General features: G+C 41.4%; 1 protein-coding gene and 1 long non-coding RNA gene across 5 annotated transcripts in view; one reads left to right on the plus strand and one right to left on the minus strand.

Moving 5' to 3' along the window:
- PDE4B (phosphodiesterase 4B) overlaps positions 1 to 26,526 on the minus strand; it is a 469,036-nt gene that overhangs the window by 144,139 nt on the left and 298,371 nt on the right. For all 3 annotated transcript variants that reach the window (XM_077277476.1, XM_077277477.1, XM_077277478.1), the window contains 3 exons: positions 3,993 to 4,187; positions 3,146 to 3,182; positions 2,897 to 2,967 (listed from right to left, as the gene is read on the minus strand). In XM_077277476.1, coding sequence (XP_077133591.1) covers positions 2,897 to 2,967; positions 3,146 to 3,182; positions 3,993 to 4,187 — 303 coding nt within the window. The remainder of the gene's footprint in view (positions 1 to 2,896; positions 2,968 to 3,145; positions 3,183 to 3,992; positions 4,188 to 26,526) is intronic.
- The window catches only part of LOC143788096 (uncharacterized), a 93,171-nt gene that overhangs the window by 43,901 nt on the left and 22,744 nt on the right, over positions 1 to 26,526 (plus strand). Inside the window, exon 1 of one of the 2 annotated variants that reach the window (XR_013218553.1) lies at positions 7,847 to 7,869. The exons of the other annotated variant lie outside the window; for it this stretch is intronic. This is a non-coding gene — a long non-coding RNA (uncharacterized LOC143788096). Of the gene's footprint in view, positions 1 to 7,846; positions 7,870 to 26,526 lie in introns of those variants that run through there. 2 annotated transcript variants of the gene reach the window in all.

The raw sequence follows: 26,526 nt of genomic DNA on the forward strand, positions 1-26,526 counted from the left end.
GGGCAGAATGGAGACATGGGGGGGCAGAATTGAGACCTGGGAGGGCAGAATGGAGGCAGAATAGTGACATATGAGGGGCAGAATGGAGAAATGGTAGAGCAGAATGGAGACATATGGGAGGCAAGATTGAGACATGGGGCTATGATGGGGGGACATATGGGTCCAGAATGGGAAAACATATGGAACCAGGATGGGAGGACATATGGGTGTAGGATGGAGACACATAGGGCCAGCAATGAGACACATGGGGGCCAGGATGAGGGATGTTATTACAGGACGGTGACAGGATGTAGGACATTATTACTGTAGGGACTATTTAAGGGATATTATTACTGTTGTGATGTATTTTATTTATGAGGATACTGTTTCCAGTGGTTGGGGGAGGTCCTGTTACGGTGCAGAGTGACACACTCACTTCTTTTATTCATCTGGCGAAGTGTAGAAGTTGGGGAACGTGCTCTACGTAATTTTGTTATTTTCTGCAGAGACGAGTCTTCTTTGGAAGAAGTGCTAGCGGTCTGCTCTTGATGAAGAAGTAAAGCAAAGGTAAATATCTTCAACTAGACACATCACTGGTGAGTCAGGGTTGTACATGAGCACTTATACACTGTATACTATATACAGAGCCCCTGTGTATAACATCACTGGCAGTGGTGATCACTGTATTACCTGTACACTAACACTATATACAGAGCTCCTGTGTATATCACCAGTGATCACTGTATTATCTGAACACTGACATTATACACTGTGCACTATGTACAGAGCTCCTGTATATTATAGCATTTATGGTAATATTAGTATTGTGTTTTTCAGTCACTATGTCGTGATAATATGTGATCTGGTCATGGTGTGACGGTATTTGTTCCTTATATGGTATTATTCGGTTACTATGGGGTGGTAACATGTGGTCTGGTCACGGTGTAGTGTTATTTGTCCCCTGTATGTGGTATTATTCTGACACTATGTGGTGGTAATATGTGGTCTGATCATGGTGTGGTGGTATTTGTTCCTTGTATGTGGTATTATTCAGTCACTATGTGATGGTAACATGTGGTTCGGCCATAGTGTGGCTATTTGTTCCTTGTATGTGGTGTTATTCAGTCACTATGAGGGGGTAATATGTGATCTGGTCATGGTGTGGCAGTATTTGTCCCCTGTATGTGGGATTATTCTGTCACTATGTGGTGGTAACATGTGTTCTGAGTATTTCTTCTTTCACTTTAAGTCCACTCCTAGGAATGTATATTTTCTCCACCTGTTTCACCACAGTTTGTGGTTGAGCGTCACTCAACACTTTCTTATATTTCACATCATACGGTGTCTCCCTATCCTATAGATGACATCACCTTCTGGTTAATCGCCCCTATGTGTTCCTCCGTTGCCTCATACATTAATTGCTTAATACTTAATGTATTATGTTTTATGTGATTTTTTAAATAACATTTTCATCTTATATTCCATCCTCTGTGGTTTATGGTTACTCTTTTTGTTCTTTTGTATCAGTGTTCTTGGAGTACTCCACTTTCTTTACTTTTTACAATTATGAGGGAACAATACAAGTTTGAATAGATTCCTGACCCTCATAGAATTGTAATATGCATATTGAATATTTGGTTATTAATTCCTGGCTAAATAGCAGAAATATATATATGTCTCGTAGCACCCAGCAGCTCCTGCTCCCCGTCCCCCACACCCAGCAATCACACGACTGCTGGGTTCAGAGGAGGAAACGCTGTTAGTTCCTATTTCTACATACACATCGCTTGTTTAGCGACTGGGAAGGCAAAGATGATAATAAACCATCTCTGGCTTCTCTATGGGGGTCTGGCTATGTCTGACAGCCAGTTACCTGTTCCTGTAGCTGCACAATCGTGTGCCGTTACTCTACTATGTAGTGACATTTTTGAACGTCACTGCAGAATAAAATGTGGACCGCCTGGACGTTTATCGTCTATGGGTGCTCCGAAGGTAATTAACCATAATAAAAAAATGTATAACTCCAGCAAAGGGTCCCATAAAAAAACTTCTGTATTCAAAGTGCATTAAAATCCACAAACATTAATAACCGCAGACATGTTTCTAAATGATGTCCTTATTCTTTGCAAACATAGGGCTAATGATTGTATGCAATGTTATGCTGTAACACTACCAGACCTGTAAGCTGCATTTATACTAAAGTATAATAAAGCCACTCTTTGCTAATAAACAGGATTCCGGATTATTATTATGTTCTTTTGTGATGGAGTCACTGCACATTATATTCACCTCACTGCAATCTTCCATACACGTCTATGAAATGAGACAGCTCCATCTAGTGGACACATTACATTACTACCTTAGGAAAATAGGATGAATAGGAGCAGTTCCTCTGTACCCGGCAGCGGCCTATACACATTAAATAGATTTTTACTGTTCAGATCCATTCAAAGTTTACATCCAGCAGCAATCTGAGATAATAGATCAGGGAGTAAACCAGGTGTCAAATCTCCATCTCTTAGATAGAGGGGCTGCAGCTCCATATCAGTCCACTTCTTAATTTTCTCTGTACAGTGGAGCTGACTATCCGCAGCCTGGTCCAGTCACTGAAATAGGTTGTGCAGTGGCTCCCCGTAGGGTGGTTAGCCGGGGCCATTGCGTAGTGACCTCTGTGAGCTAAACACAGCAGCACAGACCTCGCTCCTGCCCTAGACTCTTATCTACATTGTGGCAGGACGGGGATATTTCTTCTCTCTCTGGATCGAAACCAGAATGTTTCCATTCAATGACGGCATGCAGAAACTAATGTAAGTAATTGAAGAAAAAAGATACTTTTAAGTCTCTTGGCCATGCCAGTGATGCCACAACATGGGCTAGGTTTGCAGTTTGGGGTGTGTTTCTTTGTGTTCACACTTACTTGTTTGGAGCTCCATGAAGATTGGTTAATAATGTGAAATTATTCCTGACACTGCGCAGACTGGCCAGCACCTGCAACAGAGACCACGCACATCAATCACTCCGAAGTTGCCAATCAGGTGCCCGCTTTCTTATTCTTGTATGCTTTTCAAAATGAGGGCTGAAATCTGATTGACTAGTTTTTTTTTTAGATAAATCTCCTAAAATAAAAGTAGCACATTATAGATGAGGACACAAGAATCGGACGTACCTGGGCGAATGGAGTAACAATCAAGTCATCCCCGTGCCTAAAAAAAAAGCAAGATAATGGGTTAGAGAGCATCATATATAAAATTGATGGAAAACTGAAGAAGACACAGAATTGAGAGAGAAAACGCTATTAACCTGCAGATTTACCCCATATTTGGAGCTAATAGTGTTTTTTTTATAATGACAAGCTCCCTTAAATTATAAAATTCATCAAACACCACTAGGGGGAGCAAACTGTCCACATACTGAAGTCAATGATACAACAGTATGCAGTGAGCTCCCTCTAGTGGTGGCTGCAGGCAAAAGAATGTTAAAGATTTGGAGCTCTGTATCAGAAAAATACAGCTCTTGTCATCATAAAGATATGTGAAGAAATTACTTAAGGGAGAATGTTTAACCAAAAAACACAAGGATAAAAAGGTGAAGATTTAGTTAAAGGGTTACATCGAACATTAAAAGTTATTGCCAATTACCATAATTGATCATAATTATGAGATTGATGGAGCCGACCTCTGGGACTCCCACTGGCTCTAACATACTCAGGACTCTTGGAGCGATGTGACTCGCTTTTTCCAGAAGTAACATAGACTATGAATGGAATGGTTGTGCACAGGCCACAGATCCTTTCTGATGAGTGATAACTTAATATTGGGAATAACCCTTTAAAGTCTAATGGACTAAAACAGTAAAGTAGGACCTGCTTGTGAGCTCCTCCAGGATAACACATCTATAGCGATCATTGTCAGGGATAAAAGTCAGTGATGACTAATCAGGACACTATTTAATGAGGAGGCCTGGAACAGGATCGGCATGGATTATGTTTCTACAAGAAATCCATCTTGACTTACTGTTCACTTGCAGCTGAGGAGTTCCTGGACATAGTCTTTGGTGATAGGTCATAATCACTGTCTGACCGGTAGAGGAAGGATTCCCGGCGCTGGTTGTGACTTGGGAAGTTTGTGTGAAGAACGAGTCCTGAGCCCGGGCTGGTCTGATGGTCCAAAGGGCTACGTCCTGCAGCTGGGCCATTTTCAACATCAAAACTGCCATAAAAAAAGAGAAACAAATTAAGATATTAATTTATAAGGCTATTATATGTATACAGTATGAGGTGTGTGTGTATATATACTGTATAAAGTATATCCCAACAATGTTGCATAATTTATTATAGTATGCCCCTCTACATGTTTAATTGTGGTCATGTTTATATCCTATATCACCACCTATTGGATCTATTTGGAACTGTATGTATATTATGTGTGTGCGCTATGTATCACCACCTAGTGGTCAGGTGTGGCAATGCATTCATATCTGGCACAGCAGGATTTTGTGTGAATTTTATTTTTTGTTTCAATTCATTGAATTAGGATAACTCAGTGTTTATTGCAGTGCTAAAAATGGAAAAATTTAAAAAATAATACATCTAGCAAACAGCACATAGCAAAAAATTACAAAACTCAGATTTGCTTCATATATGTATATTTTTCTTAAATATTAATGACAGTGTAGTGATTTCATATTCTTGTATTTTGTGTAATGACTAGAAAGGGCACAGTGGCGACTAAATAGACCAAAGTAAATTGCTCTAAAGGGGCCCTTTAGTAATAAACTACATGCTAGAAAAAAAAATCCTATAAAATACAAATATTTATTAAATAAATATTAAAATACTGGAGGAAAAGGACAAACTGCGGCAAATCACATATAAGGTCTTAAATAATGTATATAGGAAGGTCCAAAAGCTAGGCAGGGGTGTGGATCTAAAGTCACCTAGTTGTAGCCTAAGGTACCCCTACCTGTCCGTGGAGGTTGGCACTATAAGATAGACAACATGCCATCCCCGGTCACCGTGGACCACCTCTGGATATCCCTAAAGACCATAATAACAATTTGATCCAGATCATCAAGTGAAATACAACAGTAAAATGCGGCCAAGAGGAAGGTAGTGAGTGGAGGACAGCTCCATAGTTTAGGATTCTGTCATGGACAGAAGTATGGACTTTGGAAAAATTAAAAGAAAAGTTTAAAATGATGCAATTATACACCTGTATCAAAAAGGCAAGTATTTCATAACAGACTACTCATAAGCATAAATCAAAATTATACCAAAATAACGCCCCCCCGAGGAAGCCATAAGTGCGAAACGCGCGTTGGGGTTTTCATCCCGTGTCCAGGAGCAGATTGGTTCATCCATCATATCGATCTCTTTCCCCCTCTTTGTATTGGGATTTCTTCCCTATATGTCTGCTGTCTTTCCTTCTATCAGGCATTGAATTTGTATATGCTGTGACATAATTATATCTTTAGCACACTTGTGGATATTTGTCAGCCTATGCATGCACTTATAAGAGGATAAATATAATCACTAATCATTCTACTCTAATATATGGGAATTGTGTTTTATATTATGTGCCCCAGTGAGGTTTTTTGTATAGTGTAGTCGCCATTGTGGCGCTTATTGGTATTACATATATTTCACTACTGGCACTTTATATATGTCTCCATTATCCTTTACTATTTATGGATCTGTTATGATAGTTTGAACCATTAGTCCACAAATAGTATTCTGTTATTTAATTTCCAATATGTTTTTGGTGTAATTGTGATTTATGCTTATGAGTAGTCTTTTATCAAATACGTAGTGGCTTACATATTAGACCTGCATTGCTCTTTTCCTGTACGTGGTACTAGGTTGTTGTCCATTTTCTTCTATTTTGCGTCCCTATTTTACTATAAATTTGTATTGATTGATTGAATATAACTTTTAGAGTAATCTGAATAAACTTTCTAGCATTTTATTAGCTCGAGTGTCCATCTTTCTTTTGGGTTTTTGTAATTACGGTATGGCGGAGCTTACATAATATTTTGCCCAGTTTTTTGGTCTATTGGTGTTCATATACCCAACAAATTACAAGGGCAACTATGACCCTTAACCGCGTCAGAGATTCTGACAATGCCAGTAAGGATGTTCCATATAGTTCACTCTTATCTGTATAACATCTCATGGGCAGTCACGGAATCCCGTGTTTCCCCCTTCATTCTGCACTTGCAGCGTTCCTTTGGGTGCTTTTTGCTGATGGAGTTGTGGATGTCTACAATAAGCCCCGCTCCATCTTGCCAATATCCCCCGATGAACACCTAGAGTGAAGAGGGGGGAAATCATCTGGAATCCGGGACTGCCCATGAGATGTTATACAGATAAGTGTGTTTCTGATAGACTATTCCAGACTATTGCACACCTTTCACCACTTCTCCAAAGTGTACATCCCCAATCACATAGATATGTAACCAACGATCAACCAAACCGCTGCATGACCAGCTCTACCCTCACCTACTGTATTCTCACCCATCCCTTGTAGATTGTGAGCCTTCGCGGGCAGGGTCCTCACTCCTCCTGTACCAGTTATGACTTGTATTGTTTAAGATTATTGTACTTGTTTTTATTATGTATACCCCTCCTCACATGTAAAGCGCCATGGAATAAATGGCGCTATAACAATAAATAATAATAATAATAATATGTATGCTAGTATATAACTTATACTTTAGATAGAGATTCGCATGACTAATGATAGATTACATCTGATGAAAAGACATGGGTGGGCAGGGAATTCACTGTTTATTCCACTCATACCAGGAGTGTTAATGTAGTAATACATAAAGCTATCTCTTTTACTTGTCAAGCTACAACAATTGATGCAGACTGAATATGTATTTGCATTGCATGTGATGTATACAATACGAAGATCATTATTGTAGCATTGCACATCACTGCCCCATACTCTACAGAGGTCTTGAAAATAATACTCTCCTTTGCAGGTGATTTTCCGGTACTCCCAGTGATTGTGGTGAGGGACTTTAATGCCTATCCACATCCTTAATGGGATAAACATAATTCGGGCTCCATGCCCTAAAATACCAGAACAACATCTCTACATTACCTACTATCTGAAATGGGAATGTCTGACCTTAGGCGTTTATATCATCCAGGAGTTAAGCAATATTCTTGTTAGTCCTCTTCACACCAGTCATTATCACATATAGATTTGGCCATTTGCAATGGCAATATAATAGTTTACATTAAGTCTATAGAATTTCTAACTAGAAATATTTCACATCATTCACTGCTGATTGTAAATCTACAATCGGGGGAGAGATGTTCCATGGGAAGGCCTCAGTCACGACTCTGTTGTTGAGTGTCCCGGGACCAGAGGCTTCTTCCCTGTCCCTATCTCTAGGGGTGTCCTAGCTTGCTCTGTTCCCCGCATTACTTCTGATGGTGAAGGAGCCAGGGCCACGTACCTTGCCTTAGCTCCTGAATCCACCCTGAGTCTGTACCATTCCCCCACCCAGAGAAGAGGGGAGTAATAGAGTAGAATAATACACCAACCAAACTAACAAGGTAATACAAGCAGGGATAAAGGAAAATACCAAACATACAAATATACTCACACAAACAACAGAGGTAAACATCAGGTAGTGAAGGATGGGGTAAAACCATAGTAGGAGAAGGAGGGCAATTAGCACACGCCCAAAACCTAGCAACAGTCTCAGATAAATCCACCAAATGCCTTCTCAAACAACAACCACACACCACCATCTCCTAACAATACAATGAGTGCTTGCCAGGGCCCACAGCTGAAAGTCTTAATGCAAGAAAGCTTCCAAGAGCTCTTAGTTTAACCCTTGCCCTGCTGAAAGAAATCTGCATTGTTAAATATGAAGGTAAGTGCATCTAAATAGTGCAAGAGTAGGAGAAATCAGACGCTGTGGTCTTCTAGCTCCTCTCTGTTGCCGTAAATTCGTGACAGCCTCTTTGGCGTTTACATCCAAAATTTTAGAATACTTTCGCACTAACAAAGTAATAGCTAGAGAAAATATAGAGTGGGATGCCATGGAGGCATATATACAAGATATCTGTATAATGGAAATTAGCAAAAATAAAATCTAAAATAGAGAAATACCAGGAATTGTAGTAAGAGGTCACACTGCGAGAAGCAATTTATATAGAGAATGCATCTGAAGAAAATAGACAACAGTGGTAGTTAGCACAAAAAGCCATGGCAGAGTATTTAGTAACCCTAGCATTTGAGAAGCATATGTTAACCAAACAAAAATATTTTATTGAGGGCAAAAGTTTGAGGCACCTGTTGGCATCAATAATTAAGGCTCAAGAGAGGTCCTCAAATATTGCTTGATTAGTGACAGCAGAAGGGAATATAATTACCAACACTTCCAATTATTATATCTGTGTTAAACTCCTACTATAGAGATTTATACCCTTCTAAATCCACAGCTCAAGAGGAGGATATACTGTATCTGCACATCTAGACAGCATAAAGCCCCCTAAACTATCCACAGATTCTAGTAGGTTCTTAGACCAATAGCTGTAGAAGAACTGGAGGAAGCGCTGATAAACTTCAGAATGAAAAGGCCCCGGTATCTGAAGGTCCCCCTGGAGAATTCTATAAAGATTATGGATAGATTTTACTTCCAAAATTATTGCCGGTATTTGAGGAGACTGTATTACTGGGGAGCTTACCTGCTTCTATGAATGAAGCCATTATTGTTCTACTGCTGAAACCAGGGAAAAACTCTGAAAATCCAGATTCATATCGACCAATATCCCTGCTCACTGTAGATGTAAAATTATTAGCCAACGTACACATCATCAGGTTAAGTAAACTGATAACTGAAGTGATCCATGAAGACCAAACAGGATTTATGTCTAATAAGTATCGCCATCAACATACGACGTTTACACCTTAACCTACAACTAAGTAGTGCGGAAACTGGACATAGAGTAAATAATGTCCATCGACGCTGCAAAAACTTCCGACAGCGTCAAGTGGAATTATTTATGGAAGGTACTAAATAGAACAGGGCTTGGTCTTAAGTTCATAAATTGGGTTAAACAATTGTATGGGTCACCGACCCCCAGATTTAGAGTAAATGGTCGACTATCATGTCCTGTTGTGCTGGGAAGTGGTACGCGTCAGGGCCACCCGCTCTCACCCATCCTGTTCTCTGTCGCCATTGAACATCTGGCATGCAAACAGACTTAAGGAAACTTGTAGGTTTTAGATGTAACAACATAGTAGAAAAGGTCAGAATCTATACGGATGACATGCTACTTTATGTGGGGGATGTATAGTCATCTATTTGTCTAATAATGGTGGAAAAAATGGAGTTTGGTCTGTGGTCAGGCCTGAAAATCAACTGGGAAAAATCATCCTTGATGCCACTAGACGCTCTCCTCTCTTTAGATACAGATGGGTGGTGGAAAAGTGTAAATACCTTGGCGTAGTGGTCAGTTTAAACACAAGGGGTTATATAAAGCTAAATATAAACCCTTTGCTAGAGAGAGTTAGGTCCAACATAAATACAGTTGCATCTCACAAAATTAGAATATCATCAAAAAGTTAATTTATTTCAGATCTTCAATGCAAAAAGTGAAACTCATATATAGAGTCATTACAAACAGAGTGATCTATGTCAAGTGTTTGTTTCTGTTAATGTTGATGATAATGGCTTACAGCCAATGAAAACCGAAAAGTCATTATCTCAGTAAATTAGAATACTTTATAACGCCAGCTTGAAAAATGATTTTAAAATCCAAAATGTTGGCCTACGGAAATGTATGTTCAGTAAATGCACTCAATACTTGGTCGGGGCTCCTTTTGCATCAATGACTGCATCAATGCGGCGTGGCACGGAGGCGATCAGCCTGTGGCACTGCTGAGGGGTTATGGAAGCCCAGGTTGCTTTGATAGCAGCCTTCAACTCATCTGCATTGTTGGGTCTGGTGTCTCTCATCTTCCTCTTGACAATACCCCATAGATTCTTTATGGGGTTAAAGTCAGGTGAGTTTGGTGGCCAATCAAGATACTGTTGCTTTTAAACCATGGCCTTTTCTTAACAATCCTTTCCAGGCTGCGGTTATCCCGGTTGCTTGTGCGCTTTTTTCTACCACACTTTTTCCTTCCACTCCACTTCTCCCATTAATATGCATGGATACAGCACTCTGTGAACAGCCGGCTTCTTTAGCAATGACCTTTTGTAGCTTACCCTCCTTGTGGAGTGCGTCAATGGCTGCCTTTTGGACATCTGTCAAGTCAGCAGTCTTCCCCATAATTGTGGAGCTACTGAAACAGATTAAGGGACCTTTTTAATCGCTTAGGAAGACTTTTCAGATGTTTTTGTATGGTTATATATAATGATGGATATTTCATTGCTCATGTGAGCTTTGTAACAATGTTATTTGTTCCTTTCTCGATAACAAAGGATCTGATAAAAAACAAAAAGCTCAAAAGGGACCTGAGCGGCCGTTGAGCATTACATTATTACAAATTATGGTTGTTAGATTTCTGCCGATTTATCATTGATCAACAGATTTATCTTGCCCATTTTTAGTCTGGAAGGAATGTGTTTCTTAAGATAATCTTTTGCCTTTTAAGGGGTTTTGCATTTCCTCTTAACCAACATCTATATATATAATTGTCTAAGGGTTTTTCTGTCTGTCTGTCTGTCCTGGAAATCCCGCGTCTCTGATTGGTCGAGGCCATCAGGCCTCGACCAATCAGCGACGGGCACAGCATGGCGACGATGATGTCATAAAGGTTGCCTCGACCAATCAGCGACGGGCACAGTCTGCCGCAAATTCGCCTCGACCAATCAGCGACGGGCACAGTATCGACGTAGATGTCATAATGGTTGCCATGGCGACAATGATGTCATAAAGGTTGCCTCGACCAATCAGCGACGGGCACAGTCTGCCGCGAATTCTGGAATCATCATTGTCCATATACTACGGGGACATGCATATTCTAGAATACCTGATGCATTAGAATCGGGCCACAGTCTAGTTACAGAATAATAGTCTAAACTGAGTAGACGCAGTAATTTTTTTTAGCCTTCCAAAGTTTTTCTTATAATGTACCAGAGCAATGTAACAACATATCATCCTCATTGCACTAATCAACTGTATTATAGCTCAGCTGCCAGTAGAGGGCGCTCATGCTTTACAAAGAAAATCATGTATTTAGCAGTGAAACTCCATGTTCCACAGGTCCTGACTCCTGATACAAATAAGCCTCCAGGCTCCAACATAAAAGGCATTAGAATTTACAATGGTGAACAAATCCAGCAACGTTTAAGAATGATACAGGGAAATTACTGATGAAAATAGCTGCAGTTAAGAATTACATTCAGAGATCATTCACTGAGTTGTAAAACAGTAATCTGCACTTGCCGAACTGTCAATAACTATGATCTATGACTTGGACTCGGATACTAATGCAGAATGAGAATGCTTATCCATCATATTCATGTGTATATGGGAGACTGCAGAGTGATGCTACGGAAATAACATTTACACACCAAGAAAAGAGAAGGATCTGGAATAGTAATCTAGATGTGAGAAGTGGACAAGGATAATGTTCTTACTGCTGCAGGTGGGAATAAGGTTTATATGCGAGCTTCTATGCGCTTTAGGGCCCATCTGCTGCACCACCCTGACACTCCTAGCTGCAAGATTTAAAGTTGCCTCTGGAATCATAGAATTCTAGAATGTTAGATTTGGAAGGGACCTCCGGGGTCATCGTGTCCGACCCCGTGCTCAATGCAGGCTTCACTAAATCATCCCAGACGTATATCTGTCCAGCCCCTGTTTGAAGACTTCCATTGAAGGAGAACTCACCAACTCTCGTGGCAGCCTGTTCCTCTCATTGATCACCCTCACTGTCAAAAAGCTTTTTTTAATAACTAATCTGTGCCTCCTTTCATTCAGTTTCATCCTATTGCTTCTAATCTTTCCTTGTGCAAATGAGAATAAATATTTAAAAAAATTAAATTCAGGATCTAGTTTCTAGTGGATAGCTGATAGCTTCTGGACTGGTGGGGTCGGAGTGCTGGAACCCCATTGATTGCAAGAATGGGACATTTTTGTCCCCATTAGATTGCACATGCTTGCCCGCAGCTCTAATCATTCTCTATGGGATTGCTAGAGGTCACATCATTCTAGTGGGCAGTGGTCGGACCCCCTCTGATCAAGAAGTTAGCATCTATTTTGTGAATAGGTGATAACTTTTTCCAACCAAAATACAACTTTAGTATGTGCCAATGAGGTTTTGCAACTCACATTCTTGACCCTTTTTCCTACAGTGGACTATCAAGACATAGTCAGCCTGAAATACACATTACACTTCACTGGACAGATCTTGTGATAGTTATCGAACGTTTATACCCAGTGTCTGATGCAACCTAGTTGTAATTTGTTCATTCTGAGGTAGAGGGGTAGCTACATTTCGGGATATACACCTCCTGATGTCACTAAATACAGATGTGTCCTTCCCTCCCACTCCAGCCCTTTTTTTTTTTTCTTTTTTCTTTCCCAGTTAGAGAGGTGCTTTAAATGTAAGTCCCCTGCCCCTTGTCTGATACTCACCTTCTGGCATTTTAATCTGATTTTTCCACCTCTGCCGTTGGTCTATGGAAAAAAAGTGACCTGCCGGCAGCTCCAGTGTTTCATGGAGCTGCGCGGAGGTCACTAGTCAATGTAAGTCTATTAGACCCTCATTCTGGCTCTCATATACTTGCATTGAGAGCTTGTAACATACCTTCTGACTTCCAGCCAGTCAAAAGCTACCGCAGTGGTGTCAAAATATGGTGAGGACGCCGGAGGGTGACTATATGACCGGGGGAAGGGGGCTTACATTTAAAGTGTCACTCCAGCGGTGAAAAAAACCAAAATGCTGGAGTGGTGCTTTAACATATCTCTTAGAAAAAGCAAAAACAAAACACGTCATATAACATCATTTTTCTAATTTTATTGCCATGTTTGGAATGTAAATTGCCTCATATACCCCCAATTTTAGTGAAAAATTAAAAAAAAAAATTAAAATGCAATCACAACATTCACCACCAGGTGCTACCCTGAAACCATATAATAAAATATAGAGTTTGGAAAAATTTACCAAAAAGTTTGTGCCAGAAATGTGGAGTAAACCTGTTTGAAATGTTGCAAATTTTTTGTGCAACTCGTAGTTTTCACATCAGCTGTGCTGCGCTTAGTGGGATGGAGCATGTTTCAACAAGTTTATGATCATTTACGCCACAAAAGTTGAGCACATTTCTGAATCTGGCACATGGAAGCTGAAAGATGTGCCAAATTTATTAAGAGGCACACGCCTCTTACTCCAGCAGATTCTTCATCAATATTGGCATAAAAAATGCTAGCCTTGATTAATCGGGTATTTTACCTAAAGTTTATGTAGATCTTTTCTCAAGCAGCTCGTTAAATGTATTCGTTATCAGTAGTATTCCATTATTGTCATATATAGATGCAATGCTAGAGCAAGAGTAGCCCTTAATTTTAACTATGAGAAGGGTACTAGTGAAGCAATGGACCCTCAATGAACAGTTTCTATATGTGGAGGAGCCCAGCAGCAATCGTTCAATTTGTAAAGCCACCACAGGAGAAATGAAACTTTACATTTTTTGCTGCAAAATACCTCGTTCTCTAGAGACGCTCTTTGAGGTTGAACTCCATTCTGGATAGTGAATAAGGATCTATACAAATCAGACATCCCCTTTAATGTGTAAAAGGACTTTACAATGAAGAGTGAAGGAAAAATAGATCAAAGAAATCAAGACAAAAGAAATGCTAATTACATCATCAATAATTTAGGTAATCTCTGGGTAGATGGCATCTGATAACTTGGATATTGAATGGGGAGGGTTAATGACCTGCGGCTGACGGGAGGCACCCGGGGCTGATGTCTGATTATCAGTTGTGGGGTCAGTACCGGGCATCCTCTCTGCCGAATTAGAAAATGTTTCTCCTGACAGTTTTATTAACTGTTCATTAGATGATCCTTAATGATCATCCCAAAGCTGCAATGACTATGACTAGACTGTGGGGAGTCACATAACTCATTCAACATAGCTATTAAAAGTTCTTAAAGGGATATGCCTAAAATGATTGGTTCTGAAAATTGGAGAGTAGATTTAAATAAATGGGCATCATTTCAGAAGTACCCCCGTCCTTATGGTCCATTAGAGCATATGGACTTCCTACAGTTTGGAGGAGGCTTGGGAACCTACAAAAAAATTGTCTAGCACTCATATGGCCCGATCTGAAGTTTGCTTTGGGGCCCAGTTTACGCCACTGGAGAAATACTCATAAAAGTTTTTGTGCATGTAGACACTTATACATGTAGGTAAAGGGTTAATCGTTTTAATGTCAATATTCTGGTTTAACAATTTAGGATACATTCATTACCAGACATTATCCACATACTGAAACCTTTGCAGCCACCGTGACACTGAAGTGATCAATTACTGTCATAAATAAAAGACTCCAAATAATGTGAATAATTCATCAGTGAACCGGTCAGCAGTGCAGAACGCAGAACCGACTTAATCACTACAGGACACCATCTGGAACTGGACCCTTAAGAGGCATCACTTCTGCAACATCAGCTAAGTGGCAGGAGCTACTGTGACCCCTATTGTCAAAAATGCATCCTAAAGGGTCTATACAGTGTTATAGGGGGCTTGCCCCTATAACAACCATACTACTTGTTATTGGTACAGTGCCTAAGAAAATGACTTTTAATTCATATGCAAATGAACGAGGCTTCAGTGCACCATTATGCCTTCTCATTTACATATTTGGGCACTTTCCCTGCTTCAGTAACAGGAACATTGCTAGTACCATGGGCAACGTCTGCAAGTAGCTTGCATGTTCTCCCTGTGATTGCTTGGATTTCCTCGGGGTTCACCTGTTTCCTCCCACACGCTAAAGACACAGACTGATAAGGAATATAGATTGCGAGCCCCAATGGGGACAGTGATGTTGATATCTGTAAAGCGTAGGGAGTACGATGGTGCTATTATATATGAGTAAAATAATAATTATAATAGTATGATTGCATAGGGGCTTAGTTCCCTACAATACTGTATAGTCCATTTAAAATGCATTTTCGGGGTAATGGATTCCCTTTAAAAAATGTTTAGAGTCTGCCATTATGAAATATCAGGGATTTGAAAAACTAGCCCCTCTTAACAGCGAAGGAAGGGGAAAGGGTTTACAGAGACCAAACCACTAAATCTTTCCTGCTACCAAAGAAAATTATGCTTGGAGGAGACCACAACAGAGGGTAGGTGAAGAGTTTACAGTCATATGTGCAATAACAACGTCATATTTGACAACTATTCTATTGGAGCTTCCCTGGACACTTGGAAGAGTAGACATCCCCCTCTGACACCACTTATACTTTTCTTTCCCTTTTTATGTTCTTCCAATCACTCCTGGACTCTGCTGTAGACAAGAACAAGTTAAAGGGACTCTGTCACCTGAATTTGGAGGGAGCAATTTTCAGCCATAGGGGCGGGGTTTTCAGGTGTTTGATTCACCCTTTCCTTGCCTTACGCATGCGTGTACTATGGAGGACAGAGAATGAACTTCAATCCAATATTGCAGCCAGCGGGTAAGGAAAGGGTGAATCAAACACCCGAAAACCCCGCCCCTATGGCTGAAAATTGCTCCCTCCAAATTCAGGTGACAGAGTCCCTTTAAGTCTGTTTTGCGCAAAAAAAACTGCACACAGACAGTATACGGCCAATGTTAGCCTACGAGCCAGTTACCATTGGCAATTTTCAACAAGGACGTCAGGTCCATGTGGAAAAAAGAAAATAACACAGAGCCAATCACATCCACAGTTTGCAGACGTGAGTGGTCCACAAAAGTCAGTGCTCATCTGACCTTATGCTTGATGGCCAGTGTGAACATGCTCCTATGTTGCATGCATACCAACTTGTACTCCAGTTCATTTTTTTCTATTTAGTTTTAGGTTTCTGCATTTAGTGCAGGTGAGGTTGCGGCCGCCTTTCCTTTGAGTTGGATATCACATTTAAAAAGTTCCCCACTAGCCGTGTGTCCATGCTCAGCCTTTATTCACACAGGACGTCACTATGATGTATAGTAAGGTTTTAATACTACAGGTTAGGGCCATCTCAAATTTGGGTACACCTTGACCTTGGTGAGGTGACATTTATGCTTTTTTTCAAATCAAAAGCAGTTTTTACTAAGTAAAAAGTACCAGTACCCAATGTTATTTATGTTCACTATTGCTTTTACTTATGTACTTACAGCAGGGTATGTGTTCATTTTGTTTCTGTCTTGGGTTTTGTCTCATCTGAACTTAGCCTGAAGCAGTCCCATCAGGAGTTTGTATACGACACCCTGCGGCACGGGAGAGAGTTGGTGGCACGTTACGTCGTGACTATCTGTATATCTGGTCTGGGGTCTATCAAAATGAAAAGTTTGGTTTGGGTTCTGTAGAAAGATGGAGAGGGGGAGCTGTTTATTTTGGGGGTCTGGCCTGGGGGTCTATTTTTAGTGAGTCGGATTTGGAATCTTGATATAATTTGGGGTCTTGTCTTGGGTCCAATTATTCAGTTAACCTGGCATTTATAGTTAAAGTCTGTATTTGTTTAGGGAGTCTGGTCTGGGCCACAAGAACTGACTACGGGGAATATAGTATATAGTATACACTGTGGAGGAAAGCCCTCATTGATATTCATAATTCACAACTCTCCTGGAACATGCCCATTAGTTGCCCCTCAACAAGCCACCTACATTTGTGTGTGTGTTATTTTTATATAGCGCTAACATATTCCACAGCGCTTTACAGTTTGTACACATTATCATCGCTGTCCCCAATGGGGCTCACAATCTAAATTCCCTATCAGTATGTCTTTGGAATGTGGGAGGAAACCGCCGCAAACACGGGGAGAACATACAAACTCCTTGCAGATGGTGTCCTTGGTGGGATTTGAACCCCAGGCTCCAGCGCTGCAAGGCTGCTGTGCTAACCACTGAGCCACCGTGCTGCCTGTTTTGATTATCTATAGTAACCCCTCATGCTGAATACCCCCAATACATCCCATGCCTAAGCAACCTCTCAGAATTCCACCTATCGGTGTGTCTGGATGCAGTGAGTGACAGTTCAGCTGTCCAATCTGGGACAGGGGTGTGCTGAGCTGTCAGTATGGTGATGGACAGCTTAGCCGCCCAATCAGAGACTGGGGTGTGCTGAGCAGTGTATTTGTCATGCTTCTGAGTTCAAACCCCTGAGCCTGTGTTTTGTGATCGGCTTCTCTATCCACCAAGCCACAGCAGACACACCTTTTTCCCCTATATTTACGTTCTGTTATTCTGGCTGCACTCAGTTTAATGCAGTTTAGCATTACACAGGTCTTTTCATTTGTCTGCCCTATCACCTTTCGTGTGCAGCTTTGTTTTCTGCCCCCCTGCTCGTGATAATTTCTTGTGGATTTTCAACCATTCTGCTATAGCTTAAAGCCAGTCAGTGAAATTCCAGCTTGGGTTTTTCTCCTTGGTGTTTCTGTTGTTTAATACTTTATACTTTATTTTGTATTTCGTGTTTTACTTTTCTCACTCTGGAATCTTTCCTTTTTTTCAGCACACTTTCCCTATTGTAGGTAATTTACACTCTGCCATGCCCTCCCAGCTCTTTAGGAGGAACGTGATGTGCTCGACAGCCTTTGAAACAGCATAGGTATGAGATGTCATCTTCTAGTCTGTGGTTAGGGCAATCTCTAATCACACAGGAACCACTAGGAACTGCGGGGTCAGGATCTTTAGTCTGTACAGGAACCGGTCAGTTGCAGTATTTAGATTTACTTATTATCCTGTGTGAGTAGCTACACTAGCATAACAGGGATGAGTGACAGATCAGCTGAACAATTAGTGTCTGGGTGTGCAAGGGCTTCTTCCTGTGTCTCCTGTTCGGAGTAATTACCAGGTTATTTAGCTGGGTCTCTGCCTCTAATTACTGCCAATTGTTTCTTAGCCCAAGTGGTTTGTGCGTGCTCTGTTGTCACGGGGTTACCACGACAGTGTACAGCCAGAAGACCGCAGCGTCTGATTGCTTCTACTCCGGCGCTGAGAAGGAGCACTTCTTCATTTTAAATGTGTTTATTTCTTCTGGCAGAACGGGTTAAACGGCCATGTTGGAAATCCCTGTGCTCACAGCTGAGCTTAGTTAGCCACTCCTTCCCCCTTTATAATTTGGGTTCTGTTAGAAATCCTTGTCAGAGCAAGCATTTGCTGCATAGCTAGCGGAGGGAGAGGAGTTCAAATGAGAAGGAGAGTTGGAGGCGTTATCTGTGACTGTTGCTTGGTTTGTATATATGGTTATTCCTTATCCTTCTCTATTTTGGTTTATTCTGCTACATGCACACCCCGGTGCATTCCTCTGTTATATGTGAGTGAATATTTTGTATGCCTGGAGTTTTGCTAACCCTTGTTTGTCGGGTTGGTGTACTACAGTGCCCTTCTTCCCTGGGTGGTGGAAGAGAATAGACGGAGGGCTAACTCAGGAGATAAAGCAAGAGTGGAGGCCCTGGCATCATCACCTTCAGAAGCATCCCAGGGAGTAGGGCTAGCTCTGGCACCCAGTAGAGTTAGGGACAGGGAAGGAGCCCCTGGTCCCGGGTTATCAGACAGCTGTGTCTTGACATCTGTACTGTGTGTTCCTGTATTTGATCTTTCTTGTCCTACCTTGCCTTTGACCATCCGTTTGCCTTGCCCCTCTGTTTTGATCAGCTACATTCCTGGAATTCTGACCTCGGACTGTGACCTGACTACACCTTTGCCTTACCTATTTCGCTATGACGTGTCCTCTTGGTATCTAGCCCTGGACGTCTTGACAACCCTGCCTCACGACTTGCCCAAGAGTAGTGATTAGCGTCACATTACCATGATCAGCAATGCAATAGGGGGATGTGTAAAGTTAATCAGGGTATAGGAACTATAAGTTTTATAAAGGCTTTCCTGTCAGGCCTCTGTTTCAGCACCTCCCTAAGATGTCGCACGCTGAACTTAACAATTTTTCCACTGAAACCAGGGACCCCACCGGCCAGGACACCCTAATTTAATTTCTCAGACAGTCTATATTGGATTGCAAACTCCTGTACATTTCATATCTTATTTCAACGATATAATTCTATTTCACAATTTCATATGTTTCACATCAGGATCAGGAATAATAAGATATCTACAATTGGACTATTAGTACAATTTTTTTAGTATCCTTTTTTTATTGGTTAATGTATGCTCTCTGTATAAACCATTGATTTCTATGTGTTATTAATTTTGCACCTGATTATATATGTCCAATAGTATTTGGTATTTAATTTATATATAATTCATATACTGTTGGAATATACAGGGTATCGATCTAACAACTACGGTAACTCTTAGCATGTTGCATTATTCTCACAATGTTCTTACACTTTCTTTTTAATTGTCACTTTTCACACTGTAGGACAAATATCAGTGCCAATAATTATCATTATTTTCTGGCTGGCTTACAGCCCAAGTATTCATTTATCAATCTTATTTATATAAGTATCTGTGTGAATTTTGATCACTGTGATGCGCGGTACCTAAGCCACAGTATATCTTCCTGTTATTTCTCGAGGCATAACCTGCAATTTACCAGTATTATACTGCTGTCTATGTACTGGGATAACATTGTTATAACTTGTAGCTTCTGAAGCGCAGTAATCCTCTTTATATGTTTGTTGTATCTTTTAGCATACTATCTTTCATGCCACGATCACCTGTTGCATCAGGCACACTTTTTGTATTGGTACTACATTAATGTTTACATTATTCAATTTATCCAGGTAAAAATGCTATAAGCCTCACGTAGCTGGGTTTTTGCTTCATCCAGGGCAAAGTTTTTTTTTTCTAACGTATTCCTGTATCAAAAACCCTGGAAAAACTAAAAGTAGATACTTGGTGCCTTCTGTCACACACAGCACCCAGAACACATCATACCACGGCGGCCACACCAGAGCAGCACCCCCCCAGGGCCCGTGGAGCCTTCATGGAAGGTCTAGGGACTGAATATTTATTGCATCCTGTCTATCTAATTTAGTAATTGAGGAAAAACATGATGTTAATGAAAAGATACCATATAATAGGTCTGATGGGCAGTTACATAAAACCCCGGAATCAAGCCTTCCCGAGCCCAAGATGAAAGACGGTGCCGCTTAGAAATCTAATCTAATCCTTTATCGCAACATGAAGCGTCTACTTACATGGAGCTGCCGTTATTCCTCTAGATTAGCTTAATAAACCTCAATAAATATCAACAGGATTTAAGCTTATAATTGGGAAAAACTCATTTTGGAAATGCGCAATCTGAGAACACGTTTGTAATTGCGAAGAAGCTCTCGGCAAGGAAGAGCGATTTGATTTCTAGATTCACACAGAGATGTTCAGGAGAGCGTTGATAAATGGGAGCTCGTATCATTGCTTTCATAGCCAATGAGTCACTCGAGCAACTGGGAGAGCAACCAAAATCATCATCACATATGCTGCACTGAGCCAAAGACAGCAGCTAAGCAAACAAGTAGGGTCTCCGACCACACCGCATGTGAGGAAGGGGACGGCTACTAAACTCAGAGCATTCCCAATCTGGAGTCTGAACTGGCTACTGGGAATATGTCGCAGATGTGGCCCCTGCCGTCATCAGGAGACCACACTTGATGATCAGCCTTGAGTATTGAGACACGTGCTAATCGTTAAATTCATTTTTTTCTTCAGTCGTTTTGGCACAGGTGTATGACATCCGTTACTGACGCGATGCCATCTGCCTTTACTAACATGTGGCAGAACGGCCAGTGGTGCGGAGCTCACTGATACCAGTGCGGTCCTGTTATAAGAGCCACCGTGGTAACAAGTCCGTTCATGACATTTCTTCCCTCCTAAATCTTATCGCATCACCTGTGAGTGATTTGAAAAGTGAAAGGAACCGCAGCAACTCAACCAATAAGTGAAGACCCCGTAACGTTACAGAGCGGGGAGCCAAATGCTGAGGAGCAAAGGGCAGAAAAGTGACCAACGCTCTGCTGACTCCATAACTAGCCCTTATAAAGAAAAAAAAATGCACATGAAGGATCGAAAGTATCATAAAAATGTTTTTTATTAAACACCTTAGTATTAAAACCAATAACCATAACAATAATACGGGATTCTAAGACAGTAAAGATTACCAGATGGAACCACAGGTCAGAGGCAAGAACATATAATTATTCGTTCCAGTTACCTGCACCAACCATTAATCATGTACATAACCATATTAAGCCATAGTAAGATAAAGTAGCTCCGCTTGTGAATAGCACCAAATAAACAGTATTATCAAGGTTGGAGGGGTAACTAAAGGGTACAGTCAAGCATAATTACCTCAGACCTGCAGTGCCACAACCCCCATGAGTCCAGACCTCCTCTGCTATCTGCACAAACAGTGCGCCACTGCAGGGAGCTTCACTGCCAAGCAGCTCCATGTGGCCGTACATCACCAAGCACAATGCTGGGCATCGGATGGAGTCGTGTAAAGCCGCCACCACTGGACTCTAGAAGAGACATGTTTCCTCATCTACAATGTGCTATTTATAATGCCAATGTTATCTTACATGACAAACAGACATTTGGGCTCCCTAGATACCAGTCCCCAAGTATGGATGGAACCTTTAGCTACACTTGTGGTACAATCAGTGTATAAAGACATTGGTCCTTTAGAAATTTAATTGGGTGAAGTCCATCCTGGTATCAAAATGATAGATATTTGGAAAGGGTTGTAACCGTAGTGGATGCAGAGTTCGCAGCTGTGCCCTGGAGCCTAGGGGACCCAGAAGGCCCTGTTGGCCTGTATGAGAAGACAAATACTATTAAAGACCTATGACAGCTGTGGGCCCTGTTGAAAAATTTATATTGGGGACCATAAGCTTCAAGTTACGCCACTGTTGTGAAACAGACAAAATTCTCCAAAATGTAGGAACTGCAACCGATTAGGTCACTTATACCTAAAACTGAAATCTGATTGCTTTCCATAGGCTAATCTTTACATTACATAATTCTAATTTGATGGCCGCAGCTTTCATTTAGTACTAGCAAGTGTGAACAAACAGAGTGTATTAATAGATCATTTTTGCATGGCTGTCATGTCTTCTACATCATCACATGCTCTAATTAAGCAATTAAACACTACACGCTGCACATTCATTTTGCTTGAAGTGAAGCTACACGAACAGAATGTGGGGATGTAAAATGGGCCACGCTAGCTACAGTGTAAGCTCAGTGCAGAGAAGCGGAGCCTGTGTACTAGAACAGTGATTCTGGTGATCCTGACGGCTGAGCTTACGCAGCACCCCTGCAGGAAAAGCAAAGTATTACACTTCCTCCATGTCCCTTAGATTATACAAAGTAATATTTTCTGCAAGTACAGTTTCTATTCTTCCAAGGCTTTATCTTCGTAAATTAGCTTTGCTTCCTAGTAATACCAGTCATATCCATGCTTTTAACAATGTTGCTGCACATACCAAACACTTAAGTGACAAAGTCAGCTTTGTTACATCTGAATAACATTTCAATTATTAACTTATATTGCTTATGTCATTATCCTTCCCAATGAATGTCATCCTGCGATAATGAAATCAGTGAGGCGGTACCCACGCACACAGACATGGCCCCACCTTGTGTCTTGAGTGCCCCCATCCTACCTGCTCCTCACCTCGCCCCATCTAGCTGCGTTCTAGCTCTTCATACTGTGCAGACGGCTGTAATCGGCAGGCCTCAGGGAACGGGGTGACTCAGACTGCGACTGATTTTAAGAGGTTTGAATACGTGACTGCAGGCTTGTGATATTCTCAAATAAGGACAGGACTGCAGGCTTTACTTCTCCAAGTGCCATTTAACCTTGGATGCTTGAGATACCCTTGTCGCTAACACACTTACTGAAATATTCAAGATGATAAAGTTATTCTGATTAAAAAGGAAAAATAATACTAAAGTGTACAATTTATTTCAGGTTTAGTTATGTGTACGTGATTATTCAAATCCCCTCCACCCTGCAATAGAATTAAATCAGCAAATTTTGATAGCAAAAATTATTTCACAGCATACATACAGAAATAATCTATGAACAAGTCAGAAACTGTATCCATATATTACATTACTATTCCTGTAGTGCTCCTCAGCTACATCCTGTATTATACTCCAGAGCTGCACTCACTATTCTGCTGGTGCAGTCACTGTGTACATACATTACATTACTGATCCTGAGTTACATCCTGTATTATACCCCAGAGCTGCACTCACTATTCTGCTGGTGCAGTCACTGTGTACATACATTACATTACTGATCCCGAGTTACATCCTGTATTATATTCCAGAGCTGCACTCACTATTCTGCTGGTGCAGTCACTGTGTACATACATTACATTACTGATCCTGAGTTACATCCTGTATTATACCCCAGAGCTGCACTCACTATTCTGCTGGTGCAGTCACTGTGTACATACATTACATTACTGATCCCGAGTTACATCCTGTATTATATTCCAGAGCTGCACTCACTATTCTGCTGGTGCAGTCACTGTGTACATACATTACATTACTGATCCTGAGTTACATCCTGTATTATACTCCAGAACTGCACTCACTATTCTGCTGGTGCAGTCACTGTGTACATACATTACATTACTGATCCTGAGCTACATCCTGTATTATAACCCAGAGCAGCACTCACTATTCTGCTAGTGCAGTCACTGTGTACATACATTACATTACTGATCATGTACTGATCCTGAGTTACATCCTGTATTATACCCCAGAGCTGCACTCACTATTCTGCTGGTGCAGTCACTGTGTACATACATTACATTACTGATCCTGTACTGATCCTGAGCTACATCCTGTATTATAACCCAGAGCAGCACTCACTATTCTGCTGGTGCAGTCATTGTGTACATACATTACATTACTGATCCTGTACTGATCCTGAGTTACATCCTGTATTATACTCCAGAGCTGCACTCACTATTCTGCTGGTGCAGTCACTGTGTACATACATTACATTACTGATCCTGAGATACATCCTGTATTATACTCCAGAGCTGCACTCACTATTCTGCTGGTGCAGTCACTGTGTACATACATTACATTACTGATCCTGAGTTACATCCTGTATTATACTCCAGAGCTGCACTCACTATTCTGCTGGTGCAGTCACTGTGCACATACATTACTGATTCTGAGTTACATCCTGTATTATACCCCAGAGCTGCACTGACTATTCTGCTGGTGCAGTCACTGTGTATATACATCACATTACTGATCCTGTACTGATCCAGAATTACATTATTTTGTACTGATCCTGAGTTACATCCAGTATTATACTCTAGAGCTGCACTCGCTATTCTGCTGGTGGAGTAATTTTGTACTACATTATATTATGTATCCTGTACTGTTCCAAAGTCATAATTTATATTATTCTCCATTCAAAATTCTACAGGCTTGAGAACGAAGGTATTTTATTGGAAATGTGTTTTGTTTGAATGGATACGATTGTAGAAATAAAGGATTTATGGCTGGGGTTTCAGGGTCAAGCCACAAGCGTAACTTTTAGGGACCTAAAAAAAATTTTCAATAACCCTTAAAAAATATTTTTAACATAGGAAATTGAGTTAAACATTAGGTCATTATCTGATTACGCATTCACTGTAAGGAGTGGGTCGACAATCAATGATCGGGGTAAGATAGTGAGGGATAGAGCACTACAAGTGCTCACCCCAGCACCCTCCTACCTACCATTCAGTCAGAAATCTACAAGCCATTAACCCTCATACACTTTCAGACTCCTTACACTCATCACTGTCCCCAATCTCCTCTTTTTCCTGTCCTGATCTGGCGGTACATCACTACAACGACACTCTTAGAAGCACCCTAGACCAAGTAGCTCCCCTCACCCTCAGAACCTCCAAACACAGAGTAGAACAGCCCTGCTCACATCGCAAACCCGACTTCTCCAGCAATGCTCTTGGAGTGCTGAACGCTTATGGAGGAAAACTCACACCCCAGAAGACTTCATACACTTCAAATTTATGTTAAAAACCTATAACTCTGCCCTTCACCTCGCCAAACAGACCTACTTCACCACTCTGATCTCCTCACTATCCAATAACCCCAAGAAACTTTTTGACACCTTTCACTCCCTCCTCAGGCCAAAAGCTCAAGCCCCCTATCACAGACATTTGTGCTGATGACCTGGCCTCCCACTTTATAAAGAAAATAGACAATATCCATCAGGAAATCCACTCCGAATCACCAAGTTCAGTGACTCCCATCCCTCCCTGCATCTCCCCTGGCTCACTCTCCGCATTTGATCCCATCACAGAAGAAGTATCCAGGCTCCTCTCTTCTTCTCGTCCGACTACATGCACTACTGACCCCATTCCCTCACACCTCCTCCAGTCTCTCTCTCCAGTCGTCCCAACTCACCTAACTACAATCTTTAACCTCTCACTCTCCTCAGGCATTTTCCCATCCTCCTTCAAACACTATCATTACTCCATTACTAAATAAACCTGCCCTCGACCCATCCTGCACAAATAACTACAGACCAGTCTCCAACCTCCCCTTCATCTCTAAACTCTTGGAGCGCCTGGTCTACTCCCGCCTTGCCCGTTACCTCTCCATTCACTCCCTCCTAGACCCTTCACAGTCCAGCTTCCGCCCCCTACACTTGACAGAAACTGCACTCATCAAGGTGACCAATGACCTTCTGACAGCAAAATGTAACGGTGACTACTCTCTGCTCATTCTTCTCGATCTTTCTGCAGCTTTCGACACTGTTGACCACCCTCTCTTACTCTCTAGGCTCCAGTCACTAGGTATTAAGGACACTGCTCTCTCCTGGTTCTCCTCCTATCTTTCTGACCGCTCCTTCAGTGTTCTGTTCTCTGCCTCCACTTCATCTCCTCATCCTCTCACTGTCGGGGTACCCCAGGGCTCAGTCCTTGGCCCCCTTCTCTTCTCCCTCTACACGGCCCCAATTCGACAGACCATCAGCAGATTTGGCTTTCAGTACCATCTTTATGCCGACGACACACAACTATACACATCATCCCCTGGCCTTACTCCTGCTGTACTACAGAACACCACTGACTGTCTGTCTGCAGTCTCAGACATCATGTCCGCTCTCTATCTGAAACTCAACCTCTCCAAAACTGAACTTCTTCTGCTCCCACCATCTACTAACCTCCCTAAACCTGACGTTTCCCTCTCCGTGGGTGGCACCATAATAACACCCCGGCACATCTCTTCTTCACATCCCATATACAATCTCTTGCCCGCTCATGCCGCTTACACCTAAAGAACATCTCTAGAATCCGTCCTTTTCTCACTATACACTGTGTTCCAAATTATTATGCAAATTGGATTTAAGTGTCATAAAGATTTAATTGTTTTGTTTTTCAAATAAACTCGTGGATGGTATTGTGTCT

The sequence above is a fragment of the Ranitomeya variabilis genome, chromosome 8, assembly GCF_051348905.1.
Source record: "Ranitomeya variabilis isolate aRanVar5 chromosome 8, aRanVar5.hap1, whole genome shotgun sequence".
Lineage (NCBI taxonomy): Eukaryota > Metazoa > Chordata > Amphibia > Anura > Dendrobatidae > Ranitomeya > Ranitomeya variabilis.